The 22306-nt window shown below is 45.4% G+C and overlaps 1 protein-coding gene across 1 annotated transcript in view; it reads right to left on the reverse strand.

The window, feature by feature from the left end:
- Nucleotides 1–2225: 2225 nt before the first annotated feature.
- The window catches only part of mrps11 (mitochondrial ribosomal protein S11), a 33690-nt gene continuing 13609 nt past the window's right edge, over nt 2226–22306 (reverse strand). The window contains exons 5-6 of the mRNA XM_085968570.1: nt 12790–12855; nt 2226–3474 (exon numbers count right to left, since the gene is read on the reverse strand). Coding sequence (XP_085824696.1) covers nt 3367–3474; nt 12790–12855 — 174 coding nt within the window. The 3' untranslated portion in view covers nt 2226–3366. The remainder of the gene's footprint in view (nt 3475–12789; nt 12856–22306) is intronic.

The raw sequence follows: 22306 nt of genomic DNA on the forward strand, positions 1-22306 counted from the left end.
AAGAGCTGAAAAGGTACTTTAATTATAAGGGAATAGACAGGATGGAAAGGTCTAAGTGCACTTTGTAGTCTAAGTAAATTGATCCTTACCCTTTTATTTCCTTTTTTTAAGACAAATACATGTATTGAGGGGCTCAGGGATATCAAATATAAAGGCCAAGGAGAACACGTTAAGCTGCTGCTCTGGCTATTAGGCCGCTGATTGGAAAGGCTCACTGCAAAGTTTACAAAGTGAGTGCTAATTATGCAGGCATAATACTAAGTGAACAGTGCGTTATGTAAACACCAAATACAATGATTGCAGTGAAATTGTCTCTTCAAAACGTAACACCGTTCAATAATTTCAGAATGTTTCCTCTGCAGGGGTGCAAGTGAGAGAACACTTGCATAAAGCATCTGATGGAAAAGTTTTCAAGAGTACTGCAGCAGGGGATGTTTATGTTGTCCCTCAGGGGCTGCTCTGTTATGCACTCTGCATTGCCCTAGCAAGTAACCCCTTATGCCTCAGCCCAATCTCAGAAGAGTGCTCCTATTACACTAGTGTGGCATTTTTTTCATTTCCCACATTAAGAACATAAGAACATATAGGAGCAAGAGTAGGTCCCCCCAGCCTGCCCCGCCATTCAATAAGATCATGGCTGATCTTCGATCTCAACATCACTTTCCCGCCCGCTCTCTATATCCCTTGATTCCGCGAGAGACCAGAAATGATACTAAGATGGGAGGGAAAATAGTGAGTGAGGAGGACATAAAAAACCTGCAAGGGGACATAGACAGGCTAAGTAAGTGGGCAGAGATTTGGCAGATGGAATACAATACTGGAAAGTGTGAGGTTATGCACTTTGGCAGGAAAAATCGTAGAGCAAGTTATTATCTTAATGGCAAGAAACTGGAAAGTACTGAAGTACAAAGGGATCTGGGGGTCCTGGTGCACGAAACTCAAAAGGTTAGTATGCAGGTGCAGCAAGTGATTAAGAAGGCCAATGGAATGTTGGCTTTCATTGCTAGGGGGATAGAATATAAAAATAGGGAGGTATTGCTTCAGTTGTACAAGGTATTGGTGAGACCGCACCTGGAATACTGCATACAGTTTTGGTGTCCATACTTAAGAAAAGACATACTTGCTCTCGAGTCAGTACAAAGAAGGTTCACTCGGTTAATCCCGGGGATGAGGGGATGGACATATGAGGAGAGGTTGAGTAGATTGGGACTCTACTCATTGGAGTTCAGAAGAATGAGAGGCGATCTTATTGAAACATATAAGATTGTGAAGGGGTTGGATCGGGTGGATGCGGGGAGGATGTTCCTGATGATGGGTGAAACTAGAACTAGGGGGGCATAGTTTTAGAATAAGGGGCTGCTCTTTCAAAACTGAGATGAGGAGGAACTACTTCACTCAGAGGGTGGTAGGTCCATGGAATATGCTGCCCCAAAAAGCTGTAGAAGCTACATCATTACATAAATTTAAAACAGAAATAGACAGTTTCCTAGAAGTAAAGGGAATTAAGGGTTACGGGGAGCGGGCAGGAATTTGGACATGAGTCTAGGTTCGGATCGGACATGGCCCTGTGGGTAGCGGAGCGGGCCCAGGGGCCGTGTAGCCTGATCCTGCTCCTATTTCGTGTATCTAATTCTGTTAGATTCAGGAGATGGTTCTGTGATAGTGGATTGGCGGTTAGGATCAGATCAGCCATGATCTTATTGAATGGCGGAGCAGGCTCGAGGGGCCGATTTGCCTACTCCTGCTGCTATTTCTTATGTAAATCTATCTCAGCAGTGAATATACTCAACAACTGAGCATCCACAGCCTTCTGGGGTAGAGAAATCCAAAGATTCACAACCCTCTGAGTGAAGAAATTCCTCCTCATCTCAGTCTTAAATGGCTGACCCCTTATCCTGAGACTATGCCCCCTAGTTCTAGGCTCTCCAGCCAGGGGAAACAACCTCTCAGCACCTACCCTGTCAATCCCCTTCAGAATCTTATACGTTTCAATTAGATCACCTCTCATTCTTCTAAACTCCAGAGTATAGGCCCAATCTGCTCAATATCTCCTCAACCAGTTTACTGCTGAATTGGGAGCGGTTGGGTTGACACTACCCAAATCATTTTATGTAGGACTACAGCCAACACTACGGAATATTAACCCAACCTATTGCATTTTAAAAGCAGGGAAATAAACTCAGTAAAGGAGATGATTCTCAAGAGAAAGTGAGTCTAGTAGAAAAAAGGAGTAAAAACATAATTTATTCTATGGTTAAACTGGCATTCCAGTCAGGCACTCAGCATCAATACCAAGTAGTTGTTTTTGTAACATAATTACAGCAGAAATGTTTTTGTTCACTCTGGTACTAGATCCCCACTGATTTAACCCCAGCAGGTATCTGTCCTTGGACCCTTCCACAGCTCAATCAATGCGTGGATACAGCGCAGAGTGTAGCAACCAGCTGTGTGTCCACAATCAACACTTACGTGAGGTCAGAAGTTTGGTCCCAACCCTGCTGTCCGTTGCTTCATTTCAAACAGCACCTCATCTAATCTGCAACTGAAATTGTCTGACAGTGATTTAGGAACTGGAGGAAATGTTCATTAATGTCTTTAATGTATTCATGAAGGTTTTGCATATTAGTGGCAAGTTTGTTGGGATAGAATGAAGCTTTGCATTCAGCAGCCCCCCTGCTGAATGCAAAGAAGCGCTTTAATTAATATTAAAGGCTTTTGATGAACAATAAGCCATTCACACTACCACCTGAAATCAATATGAATGATGTTGCTCTGAGCTGAATCAGATCTTCTTACTATTCAAACCACACTGGGAACACATTGGACATTAACAGATTAGAGCAGGACACACGTACGGGGCGGTGAGCAACAGAGCAGGCGGTTGGACGCACCTGAATTCAATCCATTTCAATGAAACTTGAATCAGTGTCAAATTTTTCTCCAAATTATCAGCAAGTTAACATAGAAACATTTTTTTTTTTTTTTTTTAAAAGGGCACTGTCATTCAGATATTCAGTTCTGCAATGAAGAAATTACCGATCAGAAACTACAGGAAGTTATAGAATGCAAAAGTAGTTGGATTTCTCAATTTTTCACGGTTTATTTTATGACAGGCTCTTGCGATTCTTTTTGTGCTCATTAAGCTGAGTGGTGTTAGTGCTGAGGAACTTTCTACTTCAGGGGCTTTCAATACGAATGTATAAAACTGGAACCTGCCTCCTCAGCATTTACCCAGCAGAGTCAGTTTTTATTGCTACATTCACCCTCTGAGAACAGGTTAATTTGAAATTCAACATTTGAATGCAGCTCGTGTTGAATAGGGGACATTCTGGAACAAGTGGTCGGTTCGGTTGATTCCTCTTAGCTTCACATCCTGCGGGCTTTCCGTGGTCGACAGCCATTGTGGGGGACAGGAGTATTGTCTGTGATTGAAACCACCTGGAGGCCACCCATGCTTAATCCTTTTATGGCAGACTGCAATGGAAAATAAATGCGGTGAAGCCAAGAACACAACATTGAAGCTGCACATTTGCTACACCCACATCCTCAAATATATTTGAAAAATCCCATTTACTTTGAACATTTTATCAAAGACAATTAACAAAGCTCACTGATAATTCAGCAAGTTTATCTCATTAATAGCTATGCCCAGAAGGTCCCAAGTTCCAACCCCAGATCTCACCCAAGGTGGCAGTAGGAACACTAAATGGACATCAGCCCCCTTGGGCTAGGGAGCGAAAGAAAAAACAACCAAGGTTCCTGCTGCTGAACACTATCCAGTGACCTCTGCTGGAAGGTGCACGTGTGGTTGTCGGGAGAGGATGTGAGCAGCTGTGAAGCTCACCACAGTTGTATAGCATGTTGACACTCAATGTTTAGGCTTAGAAGTGAAGAATGGCCACTTGGGTGTGGCACTGAAGGTCGACTGGCAATCGTGGAACTGTACCCCAGTTAGAGTCAGTACCTTCAGCACAGGAGAGAAAACTAGGGAGGGAGAAGTGTACAAACAGTCACAGCGTAACACCAATCAGATACAGAGCAATGAGATCTGGAGTAGCATCAGACACGGAGTAACATCAATCAGACAAGAGTTAATACCAATCAGATGCAGAGTAGCACCAATCAGATACAGAATAACATTAGATACAGTGACATCAGACAAGTGTAACAACCAAACAAATTACAAAATAGCAAATAAATCTTGCAATAAATGAGTACAACAAAGGATCTGTGAATAAGCAGATCTCAGGGACTGCAAAGGGGAAATTATTTACATAAGAAACAGAAAATCACTTGGGGTTAGCGAGCTGCTCTAGCCTAGAGAACTGAGCTGCAGGTCCAATTTCCACCATCAAATAATATTCAAGGTAGGAATTTACACGGTGACTGAGCTTCACTGGTTCTTTATCAGGGTTCTAGCTAGATAGGCTACCGACATCCCATACTCCATCGGGTGTACAGTTATCCACAATGTGCGATGTCATGTGGTTTCCTCCTCACCCCTCCCCCAACCACCACTGGGCCTGGCACTGCAGATCCGCTCGGGAACAGGAAACACAATTATAGATCATGGTCAGGTGGTAAACTTTACCTATATGTATCCATAGGACAGAGAACAAGCAGGGGGACCACAGTGAATCACAGCCCATATCAGCCTCAAACTACCCATACTACTAATCCTAATCTTTGCATTATACGATGAGATGGACGGAATCGTGGGACGCACGCAACATAAAGAAACAACACTGACCCAACAGCAGAGGTCCCTGGCTCCGACCTCCCTCGAAGACAGTGGACAGCGCTCAACTGAATCCGCACAGGCCATGGACGATGCGGCCACCGGCTCCACAAGTGGAAGATGAGGGACGACCCGAAGTGCGACTGTGGCCATGAGTCCCAGACCGTGGAACACATCACATCAACCTACCCACTGAGATCTGTTGCGGGGGAGGCACCTCACTTCTCCACTCAGCATCTCAGGAGGCCATCGAATGGAGAGCCAAACTAGACATCCTATTATAAGCTTTTCCCATCATATGAAACAACAACAAGGAGTAGTATGTGGTAGGAAAGACTAAGGGCTGGATCAGGGCCTAACAGCAATTTGTTGAAGACAAGGTAAGAATTCCAGAACACTTGAAATAATTGGACTTGTGCTAACTTATTTTAGGTGTAGGAATTTATATTCCCTTTAAGTGAATACATGCAGCAGGGTCCCCTCCAACCCCCCTCTCCCACAGATGAAAATACAGGAAAAAAGGCCTGAAGCCGTCTGTTGCTTATCTATGCTGCAAGTATACTTCTGAATCGTTCGCCTCCTCAATTTTGCCGTCATACAGTCTTAGTGCTCTCATACCAACACTCGATGCTCATGCTAATCCATCTAAACCCGGAGGGAATTAGATAAACACTTGGAGAAACATATTAAAAGGGAATTGGGATTAAAGTACAAAGCCCTAACATGGAACGAGCGTAGGCACAGGCACAATGGGCTAAATAGCATCCTCTTGTACTGAAATGTCTGTAATTCTACAAATGTACATGGTGCAAGCTCCAGCAATTATCCCACAAATCAGTCATACATGCAAGTTAGAGGAAATCAAGTGTTTGAAGGATTAAAGCCAGGAAGGAGAGAATAAAACTCAGCATGGCGACTAACAGCGGTAAGATCATACAGTGAACAGCCTAATGCCATCAGTAGATGCAGCGTCAGGTCTGATTTTCCAAATAAGCGTCCCAAGTTAATTTGCTAAGAATTAATGACTGGGCGGCCTGGGGATAATAATAAGGAATAACTGTTTGTGTGCAGAGTTCTGAGAGGCTCTCTCAGGGATGCAGAGACTTGAATAAACTTTGAGGCATCAGGGAGCAGAGAGAGTACAGTCTTGTTGAGCCAAATACATTTTCTTGCTCCGTGCTTTCTTACATAAACGTTCCCCCTCCTTGTGGCATAAATTAGCGCCTTTCAGCAGCCCTCTCGATGACATGGGTGATATTGGTTAACTGCAGCCGTGAATCTATGGCCTCCCTGTCCAATGTGTGCATATTCCTTCTTTCATAATTTTAGTATTTCTAGTGAAACCGTAAAGGTGCTTGAATATAGTGACTAGAAGAAGTGACTCCCACAAGACACGCAAGTAATGTTTGTTTCAGAAATGCACTCATTTTACATTTGCTAAACTTTTGCCTGAAGAACCAGTGCAGAGCCATCTTTTGTTTCTTTACTTGTGCCATTGCCACCCATTTTTTGCCTTGCACCCTCATCACTGTGGTCATTTAATCACTCCGGAAAGAAGGAAAAATTGTGATACCAAACGTTCAAGCGTTCTTATGTTCTCAGCACAATTACAAGAATTGGGAGCAGGAGTAGACCATAAGGCCCCTCGAGCCTGCTTCACCATTCAATAAGATCATGGCTGATCTTACACCTTAGGTCTAGACAGAGTAGATAGAGAGAAACTGTTCCTATTGGCAGAAGGGTCGCGAACCAGAGGACACAGATTTAAGGTGATTGGCAAAAGAACCAAAGGCGACGTGAGGAAAAACTTTTTTACGCAGCGAGTGGTTAGGATCTGGAATGCACTGCCTGAAAGGGTGGTGGAGGCAGACTCAATCGTGGCTTTCAAAAGGGAATTGGATAAGTACCTGAAGGAAAAAAAATTGCAGGGCTACGGGGAAAGGGCGGGGGAGTGGGACTAACTGAAGTGCTCTTGCAGAGAGCCGGCACGGGCTTGACAGGCCGAATGGCCTCCTTCTGTGCCGTAACCATTCTATGATTCTATGAAGTCCACTATCCTGCCCTATCCCCATATCCCCCTAGAGTCCAAAAATCTATCTATCTCAGCCTTGAATATACTCAACGACTGAGCATCCAGTCCCACCACAACGTGGATGACCCTTAATATCCTTCTGAAGTGGCCAAGTAAGCCACTCAGCTGTATCCAACCACTATCCTGGAAGCCTCTACCTAACAGCATTGTAGGAGCACCTTCAACACACAGACTGTAGTGACCACCTTCTCTGGGGAACTAGGGACAGGCATTAAATGTCGGCTTTGCCAGAAATGCCCACATCCTGAGAATGAATATTAATGGAATTGAATCTAAAGCAGACTGATGGGGAAAAAAAAGTTTCCTCTCTACTGGCTGTGAGGATTTTCTCAATCCAGTTCCAATGGTAAGGGGTTTCCATAAGTCAGTCAGACACCTGCTGACCCACTCCGGACTCTTGTTTGATGCGGTCACTGGGTGCTTGAAATGCAAATTGCTCCATTCTCCATCATTCCTCACCTGAATGAGCACAAGTAGTCTGGGAAGTAAATAATGTCTCAGAAATGGACAGTATGTGTGAGATTTAAACTCTCTGCATGATTTCTTTCTAATTCTATACATGCTTCAGTGAGGAAATAGAGATGGCCCCTGCAAAACAGTGGCAAAAGTCTGTAAGAATAGTTAATATCGACAATTAACCTTAGAATCTTGAGTTAGGGAATGAAAACTTAGCTCCCGACCACTATCCAGTGCTTCTGGGCTAGGGAGGGGAAAAATCAGACAGGGTGCCGCTATCCGATGGCTAATCAAACACAGAAGACATAGGGGGAAAAATTCGATTGGTTTGCGCCTCCCGTTAGCACCTTAAGAGGGCGCTCGGGTGCGGCGATGTTTGCGCCGCTCGTGCAATTGACCAGACGTTTTGCGGCGGCGCTAAACGCTACCGCCACGATTTCCTGCGCCCGCAGATCGTGACGTCAGTCAAGCGTGCAACGCCCCGGACCGGATATTGAGTGGCGCCCCCTGCCGCTAGCAATGACAGGTTGAGGGGAGCGTTATGCTGTCAGAAAGGGACTAGGGGAGTGCTATTTAAAGACAACCGCTTCCTGCCTTTTTTTGTCAGCGACATTTTTACACCACGCATTCTGAGAGAGAGAGAGACTTCTGGAGAGATTCAACGCTGTGTTGAGGAGTTTTGGGTACTGAGCAGCACTTTGCAGGTTCATTTTGATTTGACCTTCCTTGCATCGATTTAGAAGAGACTGTGGGGGCTGCACTCTGACATCTTTCCCTGGGCCTCTCCATTGTTCTTTCCAGCAGATTTGATGTACAGGTCTCTCCAGGCCGAGATTCAAGGCAATGAGCAAGGTGTGGACGGAGAGCAAGGTCGACCCTCCTCTTTAAGAACTGGCCGGCGCCAGTCTGTCTGTATTCCATTGCTGACTGACATCACATGAGCTTCGCCAGTGCTCTGAGATAGCGCCTCGCTCCACTGTTCTGCCCATCTGACCAACCAGTCTATATCGTCCTGTAGCCTGAGGCTTCCCTCCTTGCTATTTACCGCTCCACCAATTTTCGTGTCATCTGCGAACTTACTGATCATACCTCCTATATTCATATCTAAATCATTAATGTACACTACAAACAGCAAGGGACCCAGCACTGATCCCTGCGGTACACCACTGGACACAGGCTTCCAGTCACAAAAACAACCTTTGACCATCACCCTCTGCCTCTTGCCACTAAGCCAATTTTGGATCCAATGTGCCAAATTGCCCTGGATCCCATGGGCTCTTATATTCTTGACCAGCCTCCCATGCAGGACTTTGTCAAAAGCCTTACTGAAGTCCATGTAGACTACATCAACTGCACTACCCTCATCCACACACCTAGTCACCCCCTTGAAAAAATCAATCAAATTGGTTAGACATGATCTCCCCCTGACAAAGCCATGCTTCTTCTTCTTCTTATCGTGTCCACGGACAGTCTATACATAGCCCAGCCAGAACTGGACACATTTTTGCGCCTTGGTTGGATTCGGCAAGATCTGCAACAGTGCAGGGTTCCTCTAACGATGGGCATTGCAGGAGATGTTGCATAGTCTGTGCCTCAGTTCCACATTCACAAGTTGTCGGGCTGGTTGAATATCCCCATTTGCTTAGTGACACCTTTGAGCAACCTACACCGGTCCCAAGTCTGTTAAGGCACTTCCAGATTGCCCAGTTGCAGTTAGCTCCTGGGGGAAGGCTTTCATCAGGTAAAATTTCCATCGCTGGGGGTTGTTCAAGACTGGCGAGCCGGTCTTTCCACAAGGCGATGCGGGCTTCAGATGAGGTTGATTGTAATGGAACAACACTGTTCATGAAGCTCTTCCTTGACTTTAGGCGGCTGGGTGTAGGTGTATGACAATGCAGAGGGTGTCTCTCATCTGATGTTTGATGGAGTCGTTCTTTCTTGCTGGCTACCGTTCTTCTTATATCAGGGGGAGCGATACCCGCCAGGATATATAGGCTGTTGGTGTTTGTTGGTTTTAAGCAACCTGTGATAAATCGGCAGCTTGCATTCAGAACGGCATCCATCTTCTTGGCATGAGTAGACCTTTCCTATGCAGGGCAGGCGCATTCGGCAGTGGAATAGCAAAGAGCAAGTGCACTGGTTCGCAATGTTTTCGGGCTTGCTCCCCATCTTGTGTTAGTGAGCTTATTCAGGATGTTGTTTCGTGCGCTCACTTTTGCCTTTGTCTTCTCGATGTGGCTCTTGAAGGTGAGGCATTGGTCAAGGGTGACTCCTAAGTAGATAGGGTGCTTGCAATGCGTCAGTGTTGCTCCACACCAGGTTACTTTCAACTGGCGTTTGGCTTCACGGTTTCTGAGGTGGAATGCACAAACTTGCGTCTTTGATGGGTTTGCGCGAAGGTGGTTTTCTTCATAGTAGGATTTTAGTCCCTCCAAGGCCTCAGAAAGCGTTTTCTCCACGGTGTTAAAATCAGTGCTTTGGGCAGTGACACATAAGTCATCAGCATATATAAAACGGCGTGTGACACCGTCTATAGGTTGGTCATTCGTGTAGATGTTGTACAGCAGCGGTGCAAGCACGCTTCCGAGGAAGACCATTCTTCTGAATACGCCACCTGCTGCGCTTCCCACCTAGTTCAACATAGAAAGCATGCTTCAGAATCGCCGGTTCTAACAGCTCTGTTAAGTGAATCTCTTTTGTCATCTCTAGAATCTTGCAGAGGAGACGTCTATGGTTCACTGTATCGTATGCTGCTGACAGGTCTACAAAAACAGCACCTGGTACCATCCCTTGCTCAAAACCATCTTCGATGTGTTGCGAGAGGTTGAGCAATTGGCTTGTTGTTGATTTGCCGGGGCAGAAACCTGCTTGCTCTGGAATGATCTTCTCATCTACAGTTGGTGCTATCCTATTGAGTATCAGGCGTTCAAACAGCTTATAGGTGTGGCAAAGCAGTGAAATTGGCCGAAAACTCTTAGGATCTGAGGGATCTTTTCCAGGCTTTAAAGTGCTATTACATGTGCCTTCTGCCAGATATTAGGTGGCTTGTGTGTTGCCAGACAGTGGTTGAACAATTGTAGGAGCCACTTCTTTGCTTGCTGTCCAAAATGCTTTATCTGCTCTGTTGCTATGTTGTCAAGACCAATTGCTTTCCCGTGTTTTAGACTAGATGTACCAGCTTCCAGCTCTTCCATGGTGAATGGTCTAGTGAAGCCAGGATCATCGCTCTACTTCTTCCTATCTAGTTGTGCTCTTGGTTGTTTCTTGTTGATTTTTCCATTTAGGAGCAACTGGTGTGCAACTTGGTTAGCAGACACATTTGGATGTTGGGCAACTTTCTTGGGTTCACCTCCAAGTTTGCGTATGAAAGACCATGCCTTCTTGCTGTTTTTTGTAAGATCTGTTGTCTCTATCAAGGTGTTCCAGGTGTTTTGACGTTCTTGAGAGATACTTAACATCACCCTCTCACCGGTAGATATTGTTTCCTCTGAGAAGGGGTCAGATTCAAACATTGAGACATACTCCCAGTAGAGTTCAGCATTCTCCTTGGTGAGACCAGGGATGTAGTGTACTCTGCAACCTCGGGGGATCTTCCTTCTAGCTGTTTTTTGGACAGCTTTTGCAAAGAGGTTGTAGTGCTCAGGTAGTGGTTTAATGCGTTTAACCTTGCGGTCAAGTGCTCGTGTGAAACCGTTCCAATCGGCCTTCTTGAAGTTGAAGCGCCTTTTGAATGGTACGACGGTTGGTAACACTGCTGCATTTACCTGGATGCCAATAGGACGGTGTTGTGTCTGTGGTATTGGGTCTGTGACAAGCTTCTTGCAGAGGCCAGCGATGTCGTTGCTGGCAATGGCAAGATCTGGATTATATCTACATTTCCAGCGGGCACTGTGGAAGGAGGCTGGCAATTTAGGATCGTGGATGAGACTAAGCTGGTTAGCGTCCATCCATTCTTCGACTGCTTCTCCATCGTTGTTAGTCTCCTTGTACCCCCATTGGGTACTGTGGCTATTAAAGTCTCCAATGATGATCTGTGGTTTATTGTGCAGGTTGGGTACAGGGTTAGAGAAGCTGAAATCTGTGCCAGGTGGCTTGTACACTGAGGTTACTACTACTTTGCTCAGCTCTACGGTTAGAATTTCGATGTTGTCCTCCTCTGTTTTAGAAGTGACTTCTACAACTGAACCAGCTCTAACAAATACAGCACTGCCATGCTGACTATCCTTGATTAATCCTTGCCTCTCCAAGTGGAGACTAATTTTGTCCCTCAGAATGTTTTACAATAATTTCCCTACCACTGATATTAGGCTCACTGGCCTGTAATTCCCTGGTTTATCCCTACTACCCTTCTTGAATAATGGTACTACGTTAGCTGTCCTCCAGTCCTCTGACACCTCCCCTGTGGCCAGAGAGGTTCTGAAAATGTGTGTCAGAGCTCCTGCAATCTCCTCCCTTGCCTCACGCAGCAGCCTGGGATACATCTCGTCTGGGCCTGGGGATTTATCCACTTTTAAGCCCACTAAAACCGCTAGTACCTCCTCCCTCAGTGCTAATTTGTTCAAATATATCACAATCCCCCTGCCTGATTTCTATGCCTACATCGTCCTTCTCTATAGTGAACACAGATGCAAAATATTCATTTAAAACCTCACCTACATCTTCCGACTCTACACACAGATTGCCACTTTGGTCCCTAATGGGCCCTACATCAAAATCAAGCCTGCTGATGTCCCCACCTGAGGTCAACACATGTGCACCAGTGAACCTCGGGTGAGGACAGGAGCTGGCTTGACTGTAACGTGGTTGTAGAGCCAGATGATTCTCATTGTCCAAGCTCATGCAGAATGATCGCTCAGGCAGGGTACGGGAGCAATGTTCCTGCTGAGCTGCGTGACCGCGCAGTGGTCTGGAGCTCCCGTGCAGGCCGCTCACCGGCTTTACAATGGAAATAAACTCGCATGCGCGACAAACTGAATGAATCACGCAGCCAGTTAAAGGGCCCGCGCACCAATTTTTATTTTTACAGGGAACGTTGTACTGGAGGACTGAATTTGAGAAGAAATCAGTATGTTCAGGAGAGGAGGGGAGAAAACAGAGGGTTGCGGCGAGATTAAAAATATATACCAGCAGATTTTCAGTGCAGTGCACAACTCATTATGTTCAGTATTAAGGCCAGTTCCTGGACTGTATTAGTCCAAGATAAGTTTTGTTTCAAAGTCCTTAGGACTTGCTATTTTTCAATGTGCATTAGGCTTCTAAATAGCTTGGTTGTTGTGCAGCTGAAAGAGACCCGTGGAGTTAATATTATTTTGTGTATTGGTGCACACTGCAATAAAGCACTTCAGAAGAAAATATTATTCAAATACATAGCAACAGGTTGCTGAACAAATACATGTGGAGATCTCAGGGATGTGCTAGTGAAACAGCACAGAGGGTGACAAGAATCAAGAGGTGCGAAGGGAACAGCACGATCCATTTCAGCAGTCTAAATTCTGTAACTCACCATCCTGCCAGGTCCCAAACCCTTCACCACCACACGCACGAAGGATATTCCCTGATCAGTCGCTTTCTGTCAACAAAACAAAAACAGCAACATTTTATTTAGGATTAGTTCTTTTAAAAGTAATGACAAAGCTTTCAAAAAGAGAGTGTTAGTTCTCTCCCTAGTCATTGATGCCACCTTATTCAATTCTGCTCTGATACAACCGCTTGGTATTGTGCAACAGCAGCTTTTGAAATGCTCTCCCTCTGATTTTCTCTCTAACACTAACCAATCTGTTATTGTCTGCTTTGAGTGTCATCTGTGGCTCAGTTGGTAGCACCCTCACCTCAGAATCAGAAGGCTGTGGGGGTTCAAGCCCCACTGCAGAGACTTGAGCACAAAAATCTACGCTGACGCTCCAGCGCAGTGCTGAGGGAGTGCTGCACTGTCGGAGGTGCCGTCTTTCAGATGAGATGTTAAATCGAGGCGCCATCTGCTCGCTCAGGTGGACGTAAAAGATCCCATGGCGCTATTTTGAAGAAGAGCAGGGAAAGTTATCCCCCGGTGTCCTGGGCCAATATTTATCCCTCAATCAACATAACAAAAACAGATCATCTGGTCATTACCACATTGCTGTTTGTGGGAGCTTGCTGTGCGCAAATCGGCTGCTGCATTTCCTACATTACAACAGTGACAACACTTCAAAAATGTACTTTGGGACATCTGGTGGCCGTGAAAGGCGCTACAGGAAACTCTATTATCCGGCACCAACGGGACCGGCATGGTGCCGGTTTATCAAAAAGTCTGGATTACAGAGAGGTATAGTATAAAAGGTACGAGAGTTCCGTACACAGCAACAAATCCAGGCTTCCCTGTTGCTTAGTAACATGTGCAGGAACTCCGGCCACAGACCAAGCGTCCCTGTTGCTTAGCAACAAGTGCATGAACCCCAGTTACACAGCCACAGATCCAGGAACTGCCACTAATATGAAGTAAAACTTACCTGAACCTACTCCTGAATTTTGCCGGTTAACAGAGATTTCTGGTTATTTAGGTGCCGGTAAATCAAGAGTTTCCTGTATATAAATGCAAGTCTATCTTTTCTTTGCTTGGTTCAGTTGGTAGCACAAGGCCCCATCTGCTGGTTAAAGATTCCAAGGCTCTGTTAGAAGAGCAAGGACATTTTCCCGTGTCCACTGGGTTGAAAATTGGCTGCCCCTACTGTATGTTCTGGCATCGGCCTGATTACAATATTAATGGAAAGCTTCAGGTATTATGGAACCCTGAGATGGGGAGCTCAACATTTGGGTGGGAGCTGGGTACTAACGTACTACAGGATTTAAAAGGCCTGCAGCAGCTTAAAGGGGACAGCACACCCAAAAATTATTCAGCCAGGAGTAATGTTCCCTTTAAGCTGCACGGTCGCGGAGCACTCTGGAAAACCCAGGCAGCAAGCTCACTGGCTTTTAAATGCAGCCAGTTAAAGGGGCCGCGTGGCCCAAATTAAATTACAGGGAACATTGGCCAGGAGATTTTAAAACTTTCATTCTCAAAGAATGTCTGAGAGAGCTGCAGGCGGGCACAAAGTTCTGTGATTCACAGATGAAGCAGTAGAAGTACCCCATGAAGTTTGGCAGAAGAGGGAGGCATGGCTTGGGTCAGAGTACTGTAGGCCCCAAGGAGAGCAGCACAGCAGCAGGTGACCAGGGCAGTCAGTGCCAATACGACCTTCTATTTCTGTTGCTGGAGCTTACACATTGCACATGTCTGCCTTAAAAGTAGGCCACAGAAATCTGTCCTTGTTAGTACATGACAGACCTGAAGTGCAGCATTATAACTTTGGGTCTGCTGTAGATACCTTATCCAGTTCTCTGACATCAGTCACCCCTGTAAGAACACAAGAATTAGGAGCAGGAGTTGGCCGTATGGCCTTTCGAGTCTGCTCCACCATTCAATAAGATCATGGATGATCTTCGACCTCAACTCCACTTTCCCGCCCGATCCCCATATCCCTTGGTTCCTCTAGAAATCTATCCCAAAAATCTATCTCGGACTTGCATATATTCAACAATTCAGCATCCACAGCCCTTTGAGGGGCAGAGAATTCCAAAGATTCACAACCTTCTGAGTGAAGAAATTCCTCATCTCTGTCTTAAATGAGTGACCCCTTATCCTGAGACTACGCCCCCTAGTTCTAGACTCTCCCGCCGGGGGAAAACAACCCCTCAGCAGCTACCCTGTCAATCCCCCTCAGCACGTAAGTGGATCCCATGCCTGAAGTAGAATCACAGTGCTCAATATCTATTTATTCAATAATGTAACCCAGAGGTACATCCTTGTGATCTGAACCAGCTATTCATGTTTTTCACACGTGCCCTCTTATGCCTCTCCAAGTCTTTAGAATGTGGGGCAAAAAAACAACTGGTAAGCCAAGGCTAGATATGAATCCTTAAGCTGTTTTATTTCACAGTAAACAAACATACAGTTATGATTAGATGTGCTTAATTTAATCAGTACAACTTGTCAATGTATGCTTCCCCATGTCATCTTTTGATTTAAAAAAAAAATTCCTAACTACCTTCCTTAATTCTCCTTCTGAGCCTGGCAAAAGCTTGTCCTTGCAGCTTTCTGTTTTAAAACCTGACTACGTGAGTCTCTGTCCCTATCTTTTATATCCATGCGTTAAGTGAGGAAGGGCCTGCACCAGACTGATGAACACTCGGGTCCAGGGATCACTCAACACAATGGGTTTGAGGTGTCGGTCAATTACCTATCGTCGCAGTGCTTTAAAAAAAAAACTTGAATGAATATACCTCTTAAATATAACCCCTAAATATACATCTTCTTTCCCCAAATCCTCTGTGGTAAAATGGTCAAAAATATTTCAAAATGTGGCATGTTTGCATATATAAAGTCTTTACATTATAGACAAATAGGGTAAATAAGTTGGTGGATTGGCAGTGGTGTTGCTCATGGCAAGTCTGGTGACACACTGTGTTCTACAGACAAGAGTGCTATGCCAGGTAATATGTTATTCTGCTGTTTAAGAGTGGGGCTATGTCCTTTTAAGGCCAGAAATTCTAATTGTTGTGAAGTATACAGAACACCTCAGGTTAATCAGCATTTGGTGAGCGAACTGTGCAAGGTGAAGTCAATCAAAATTGAATCGCTGTTCAGACCCAGGGTGAAATAGCTGTCCTTTCTCCTTTTCTTTTTAAAAGTGCAATTGCAAAGATTACTTTTTCAAGTCTTTGGCACTTTCTGACTCCTATGTTAAGGTATTTTCTGTTAATGGTGTAGTTTCTGTGTATATTCCAAATGGTAGAGGACCTTTGTCTTACCGTAAGACAAAGATCCTCTACCAACCTGCCCCCGCCACACAGTACTGCCCCCCGATTATCAAAATCCACAACAAGGCCTTGGACAACGTGGACCACTTTCCATACCTCGGAAGCCTACTGTCAACAAGGGCAGATGTCGACGACGAAGTCCAACACTGCCTTCAGTGTGCCAGTACAGTCTTCGGTCACCTGAGGAAGAGAGTGTTTGAAGACCAGGACCTCAAACCCGGCACTAAGCTCATGGTCTACAGAGCAGCAGTGATACCCACCCTGCTGTATGCCTCAGAGACATGGACCATGTACAGCAGGCACCTCAAAGCACTGGAGAGGTACCACCAATGCTGCCTCCGCAAGATCCTGCAAATCCATTGGCAGGATAGGCGCACCAACGTCAGTGTTCTTGCTCAGGCCAACATCGAAGCTTTGACCACGCTCGATCAGCTCCGATGGACGGGTCACATTGTCCGCATGCCCGATACGAGGCTCCCAAAACAAGCGCTCTACTCGGAGCTCTGGCACGGCAAGAGAGCCCCAGGTGGGCAGAGGAAACGCTTCAAGGACACCCTCAAAGCCTCCTTGAAAAAGTGCAACAACCCCACTGACACCTGGGAATCCCTGGCCCAAGACCGCACAAAGTGGAGGAGAAGCATCCGGGAAGGCGCCGAACACCTCGAGTCTCTTCGCCGGGAGCAAGCGGAAGCCAAGCACAGGCAGCGCACGCTAACCCAAGCACCCCACCCACCCGCCCCTTCAACCACCGTCTGCCCCACCTGTGACAGAGTCTGTAGGTCCCGCATTGGACTCATCAGTCACCTGCGAACTCATTTTTAATGTGGAAGCAAGTCATCCTCGGTTCCGAGGGACTGCCTAAGAAGAGAAGATTCCAAATGACTGGCTCTCTTTTATTTATTTAAAACAATTGCTGGAAGAAATTTACATATCATTAAATGTGACCGAGAAACATGACACAGGAACGGTTACAAAATGTCAATGTGCGCACACCTTTTTTTTATACAAATTAAATTACCAGTGAATCATCCACAGGGCTGCTCACAGCAAATCAGAGGATGTGCTGTTATTGAGTGACACGAACTTATTACCAAAGTATGTGCTCCTTTAATGCTACAGAAACCCTGGCTGAGTTAGTTCGAACATTAATTGCTGTTGAGGCAGCAGATTAGAACCCAGGCTTGGTTTGTAATTAAGTGCATGCAGACGTTGTGGCTCCAATGTTGTGTGTTCCAGGAGAGTTTTTTGTACATTGCAAATGCCTGTCTTTGTTTATACTCAAGCCAGTTCATGAAAGGGTCAGGTCGTGTGGTTAATTTTTTTTATTTGAGAGGACAAACGAGATTGAGCGAGGCGAGTGGAATTTCCTTTGACTGTTTACTTGCGGTCTGTAAAAGAAAGCAGTTTAACGATTCGTATATAGTTTTGTCTCACTGGGCGTTTCTCAGTCCATCTTCAAAAAGGCTTGAGAAGCGCACAAAGGCATGGGCGATAGACATGCAATCCAGTTATGTTCAAAGGCGGTCGGTCCTACTGTTACACCCTTGAGTTACACTATGATAAAATTGGATACTGAACAGTATGGGCATGCTCCTGAACACAAGGCACTGACTACTTACAGGAGTCAACTGCACGATTGTACTCAGGAGAACATCAGTCACAGACTCGAAATTTGTAACAGTATGTATAGATACATATGAATCAGTATTTCACCTTTCACTGTTTTGTGCGTGTACTTTTGTTCCCTGTTAATTCATGTTTACATGGTAATAGCACCCCCTGCTGGAGCTATTCCTTATAAACCTGCCACATCCCACCATTTTCAAAGTGTATGACCAATGAAAGAATCACACAAATATGTATGACATATCCAATTGATAAAAATTGCAGCTAAGCATTTGAACAGATTTTAAACATTTAATGAAAAATTCATGGCTGCTATTTGGTGGGGTGTGTGTGTGTGTGTGTGTGTGTGTGTGTGTGTGTGTGTGTGTGTGTGTGTGTGTGGCGCGGGATCCTCCTAGATAGCGACACGCTCCCTCCTAGATAGTGACACGCTCCCAGGATCAATGGTCCCCCGAAGGTGCGCGGCCGCACAGTAATCTCCTGTGCAGGTTACTCACCAGCTTTCACTGTAAATACCGCGCATGCGCAGAAATTTAAAAACACCGCGCATTAAAAGAAACAGGCCGCGGAGAACAAGGCGCAGCTTACAGGATACATTGCCCAGGATCCCTCACAAATGCTGAAACACTACCGTGGACCCTCTTATCCAGCTTCTGCAATACAGTGTCCGATACCCAAAAGAAAACAAATGCTAATATTAGTATACAGAAACAGAAATAGCTTGCTAGTAAGTAAACATAGATTGAAAATCTATGCTTTACACCAACAGTAACTCAAATAGCGAGTTTCATTTTTTTGGTAGAGTTGAAGAGTTAGTAAAGTTTATTAAAACAGATTACGGTGCTAGAAGGCAGACACTGCTGCATAGATTTTATAAACTGAATATGTATGACTTAAAAAAATTGGAAACAAACACTAAATTACTAAAATGTTAGATCTTTGCTGTAATTTTTGCAACAAATATAAAACGAGCGAGTCTCGCTGGAAAATGAGGCTTAAGCGAGCACATCTTAATACAAACAGAGACACTATTGCAGGAACAGCACACATCTAAATAACTGACATAGAAGCAAGTAAAGCTCTTTCAGCTAATCCACCTCACTAATCATCCAAATCCTGTTTTAAGACAGGATCTGAGCATATTTAAAAAACACTGGCAAATGGAGCCCCTCATTTCATTGAAAAGTAATCACATTCACCACTTTCTTCCCAGAAAAACAGATCAGGCTGCAGAAAAACAGCACACATTTCAAAATTCAATTAAAGCTAATTATATACAAATTGTGAACTCTTTTCATTGTTTCCACCTGATCAATTTACATGTTTGCGCCTCCAAATCATATGTTTTTATTTCAAGATATTAAGTTGCCATCATAACAGATAACCAACTACCCAAGTTGCAACGCATATGGATGGTTAAGATGACCTGTCCAATATCACATTTCATTGGGAGTTTAATTCTTTCCCAGCTGGCAACTTTTTACTGTGGCTTCTCTGGTTTTTGTCAATCTAGGTTAAGTTTTAGTTTTATTCCTGCTTGGTTGCCGGCACAAAGCTAGTCAACACAGCGAGCAGACTGCCTGTAATTTAGTGGGGTTAGCGCATCAGAATAATTGTTCATAGCAGACTCACAGCTTTGGTCTTGTGTGGGGAGCTAGCCTAATGTGGGATGCGCAATCTGGTCATCAGCTCAAATTTAAGGGATGCGAACACTTAAAGCTAAGTGACTGCCTACAAGGACAAATATGGTTTTGGTCTTAGCAAAACTACAAATGAAATTTTAAAGATGGGGGGGGGAAAGAGGAAAGAAAACAGAAAAGAAATAAAAGGAAACCCAATGTAGAGGCACAAACATACTCTGTGGGCCTATAACAGAGTGGTACAGCACCTGACTTCTTGTTTGGTGGCTGGCAAAGTGCGTGTTCATCTGCATTAGGTGGGTGCAAGGAGGTTTGCCTTTTATGGGACTTTGGAGCATCCTCCCCATATTTGTCCTTGTAGGCAGTCATTTAGCTTTAAGTGTTCGCATCCCTTTAAATTTGAGCTGATGACCAGATTGCGCATCCCACATTAGGCTAGCTACCTGCACAAGATCAAAGCTGTGAGTCTGCTATGAACAATTATTCTGATGCGCTAACATGACGATATAGACGGGTTGGTCAGATGGGCAGAACAGTGGCACTTGGAATATAACCCTGAAAAGTGTGAGGTGATGCATTTTGGGAGGACTAACAAGTCAAGGGAATACACAATGAATGGTAGGACCCTAGGAAGGACAGAGGATCAGAGGGACCTTGGTGTGCACGTACATAGATCCCTGAAGGCAGCAGGACAAGTAGATAAGGTGGTTAAAAAGGCATATGGGATACTTGCCTTCATTAGCCGAGGCATAGAATATAAGAGCAGGGAGGTTATGATGGAGCTGTACAAAACGCTAGTTAGGCCACAGCTGGAATACTGTGTGCAGTTCTGGTCGCCACACTACAGGAGGGATGTGATTGCATTGGAGAGGGTGCAGAGAAGATTCACCAGGATGTTACCTGGGCTGGAGCGCTTCAGCTATGAAGAGAGACTGGACAGGCTGGGGTTGTTTTCCTTAGAGCAGAGAAGACTGAGAGGGGACCTGATTGAGGTGTACAAAATTATGAGGGGCATAGATAGGGTAGCTAGAAAGGAACTTTTCCCCTTAGTAGAGGGGTCAATAGTTTCAAGGTAAGGGGCAGGAGGTTTAGAGTCATAGAGTTTTACAGCACAGAAAGAGGCCCTTCGGCCCATCGTGTCTGCGCTGCCCATCCATCCCTGTCCAGTCTAATCCCATTTTCCAGCATTTGGTCCATAGCCTTGTATGCAATGGCATTTCAAGTGCTCATCCAAATGCTTCTTGAATGTTGTGAGGGTTCCTGCCTCCACCACCCTTTCAGGCATTGAGTTCCACATTCCAACCACCCTCTGGGTGAAAAAGTTCCTCCTCAAATCCCCTCTAAATCTCCTGCCCCTTACCCTGAATCTATGCCCCCTTGTTATTGACCCCCCCACTAAGGGGAAAAGTTCCTCTTTATCTACCCTATCTATGCCCCTCATTATTTTGTACACCTCAATCAGGTCCCCCCTCAGCCTTCTCTGCTCCAAGGAAAACAACTCCAGCCTGTCCAGCCTCTCTTCATAGCTGAGACGCTCCATCCCAGGTAACATCCTGGTGAATCTTCTCTGCACCCTCTCCAAAGCAATCACATCCTTCCTATAGTGAGGCGACCAGAACTGCACACAGTACTCCAGCTGTGGCCTCACCAGCGTTTTGTACAGCTCCATCATAACCTCCCTGCTCTTATATTCTATGCCTCGGCTAATGAAGGCAAGTATCCCATATGCCTTTTTAACCACCTTATCTACCTGCTCCGCTGCCTTCAGGGATCTATGTACATGTACACCAAGGTCCCTCTGACCCTCTGTACTTCCTAGGGTCCTACCACTTACAGAATCACAGAAACCCCACAGTGCAGATAGAGGCCATTTCGGCCCATCGAGCCTGCACCGACACATATCCCACCCGATCCCCGTAACCCCACGTATTTAATCCCCCTAACACTAAGGGTCAATTTATCATAGCCAATCAACCTAACCCGCACATCTTTGGACTGTGGGAGGAAACCGGAGCACCCGGAGGAAACCCACGCAAACACGGGGAGAATGTGCAAACTCCACACAGACAGTCGCCCGAGGCCGGATTCGAACCCGGGTCCCTGGCGCTGTGAGGCAACAGTGCTAACCACTATGCCACCGTGCTGCACTCATTGTGTATTCCCTTGCCTTATTTGTCCGTCCAAAATGCATCACCTCGCACTTTTCAGGGTTAAATTCCATTTGCCACTTTTCTGCCCATCTGACCAACCCGTTTATATCGTCCTGTAGCCGGAGGCTTTCCTCCTCGCAATTTACCACCCCACCAATTTTCGTGTCATCTGCGAACTTACTGATCATACCTTTTACATTTTCATCCAAATCATTTATGTAGATCACAAACAATAAGGGACCCAGCACCGATCCCTGAGGTACCCCACTGGACACAGGCTTCCAGTCACAAAAGCAACGTTCGACCATCACCCTCTGCCTCCTGCCACTCAGCCAGTTTAGGATCCAACGCGCCAAGGCACCCTGGATCCCATGGGCTCTTACCTTCTTGACCAGTCTCCTATGCGGGACTTTGTCAAAAGCTTTACTGAAGTCCATGTAAACCACATCCACAGCATTTCCCTCATCCACCCCACTAGTCACCCCCTCGAAAAATTCGATCAGATTTGTTAGACATGATTTACCCTTGACAAAGCCATGCTGACTATCCCCGATTAATCCTTGCCTCTCCAAGTGGAGATTAATTTTGTCCCTCAGAATTTTTTCCAATAATTTCCCCACCACAGATGTTAGACTCACTGGCCTGTAATTCCCTGGTTTATCCCTGCTACCCTTCTTGAATAATGGTACTACGTTAGCTGTTCTCCAGTCCTCTGGTACATCCCCTGTGGCCAGAGAGGTTCTGAAAATTAGTGTCAGAGCCCCTGCAATCT

The sequence above is a fragment of the Somniosus microcephalus genome, chromosome 27 (assembly GCF_052327205.1).
Source record: "Somniosus microcephalus isolate GS21.2 chromosome 27, FLI_Smic_1.0, whole genome shotgun sequence".
In the NCBI taxonomy this organism is placed as follows: Eukaryota; Metazoa; Chordata; class Chondrichthyes; order Squaliformes; family Somniosidae; genus Somniosus; species Somniosus microcephalus.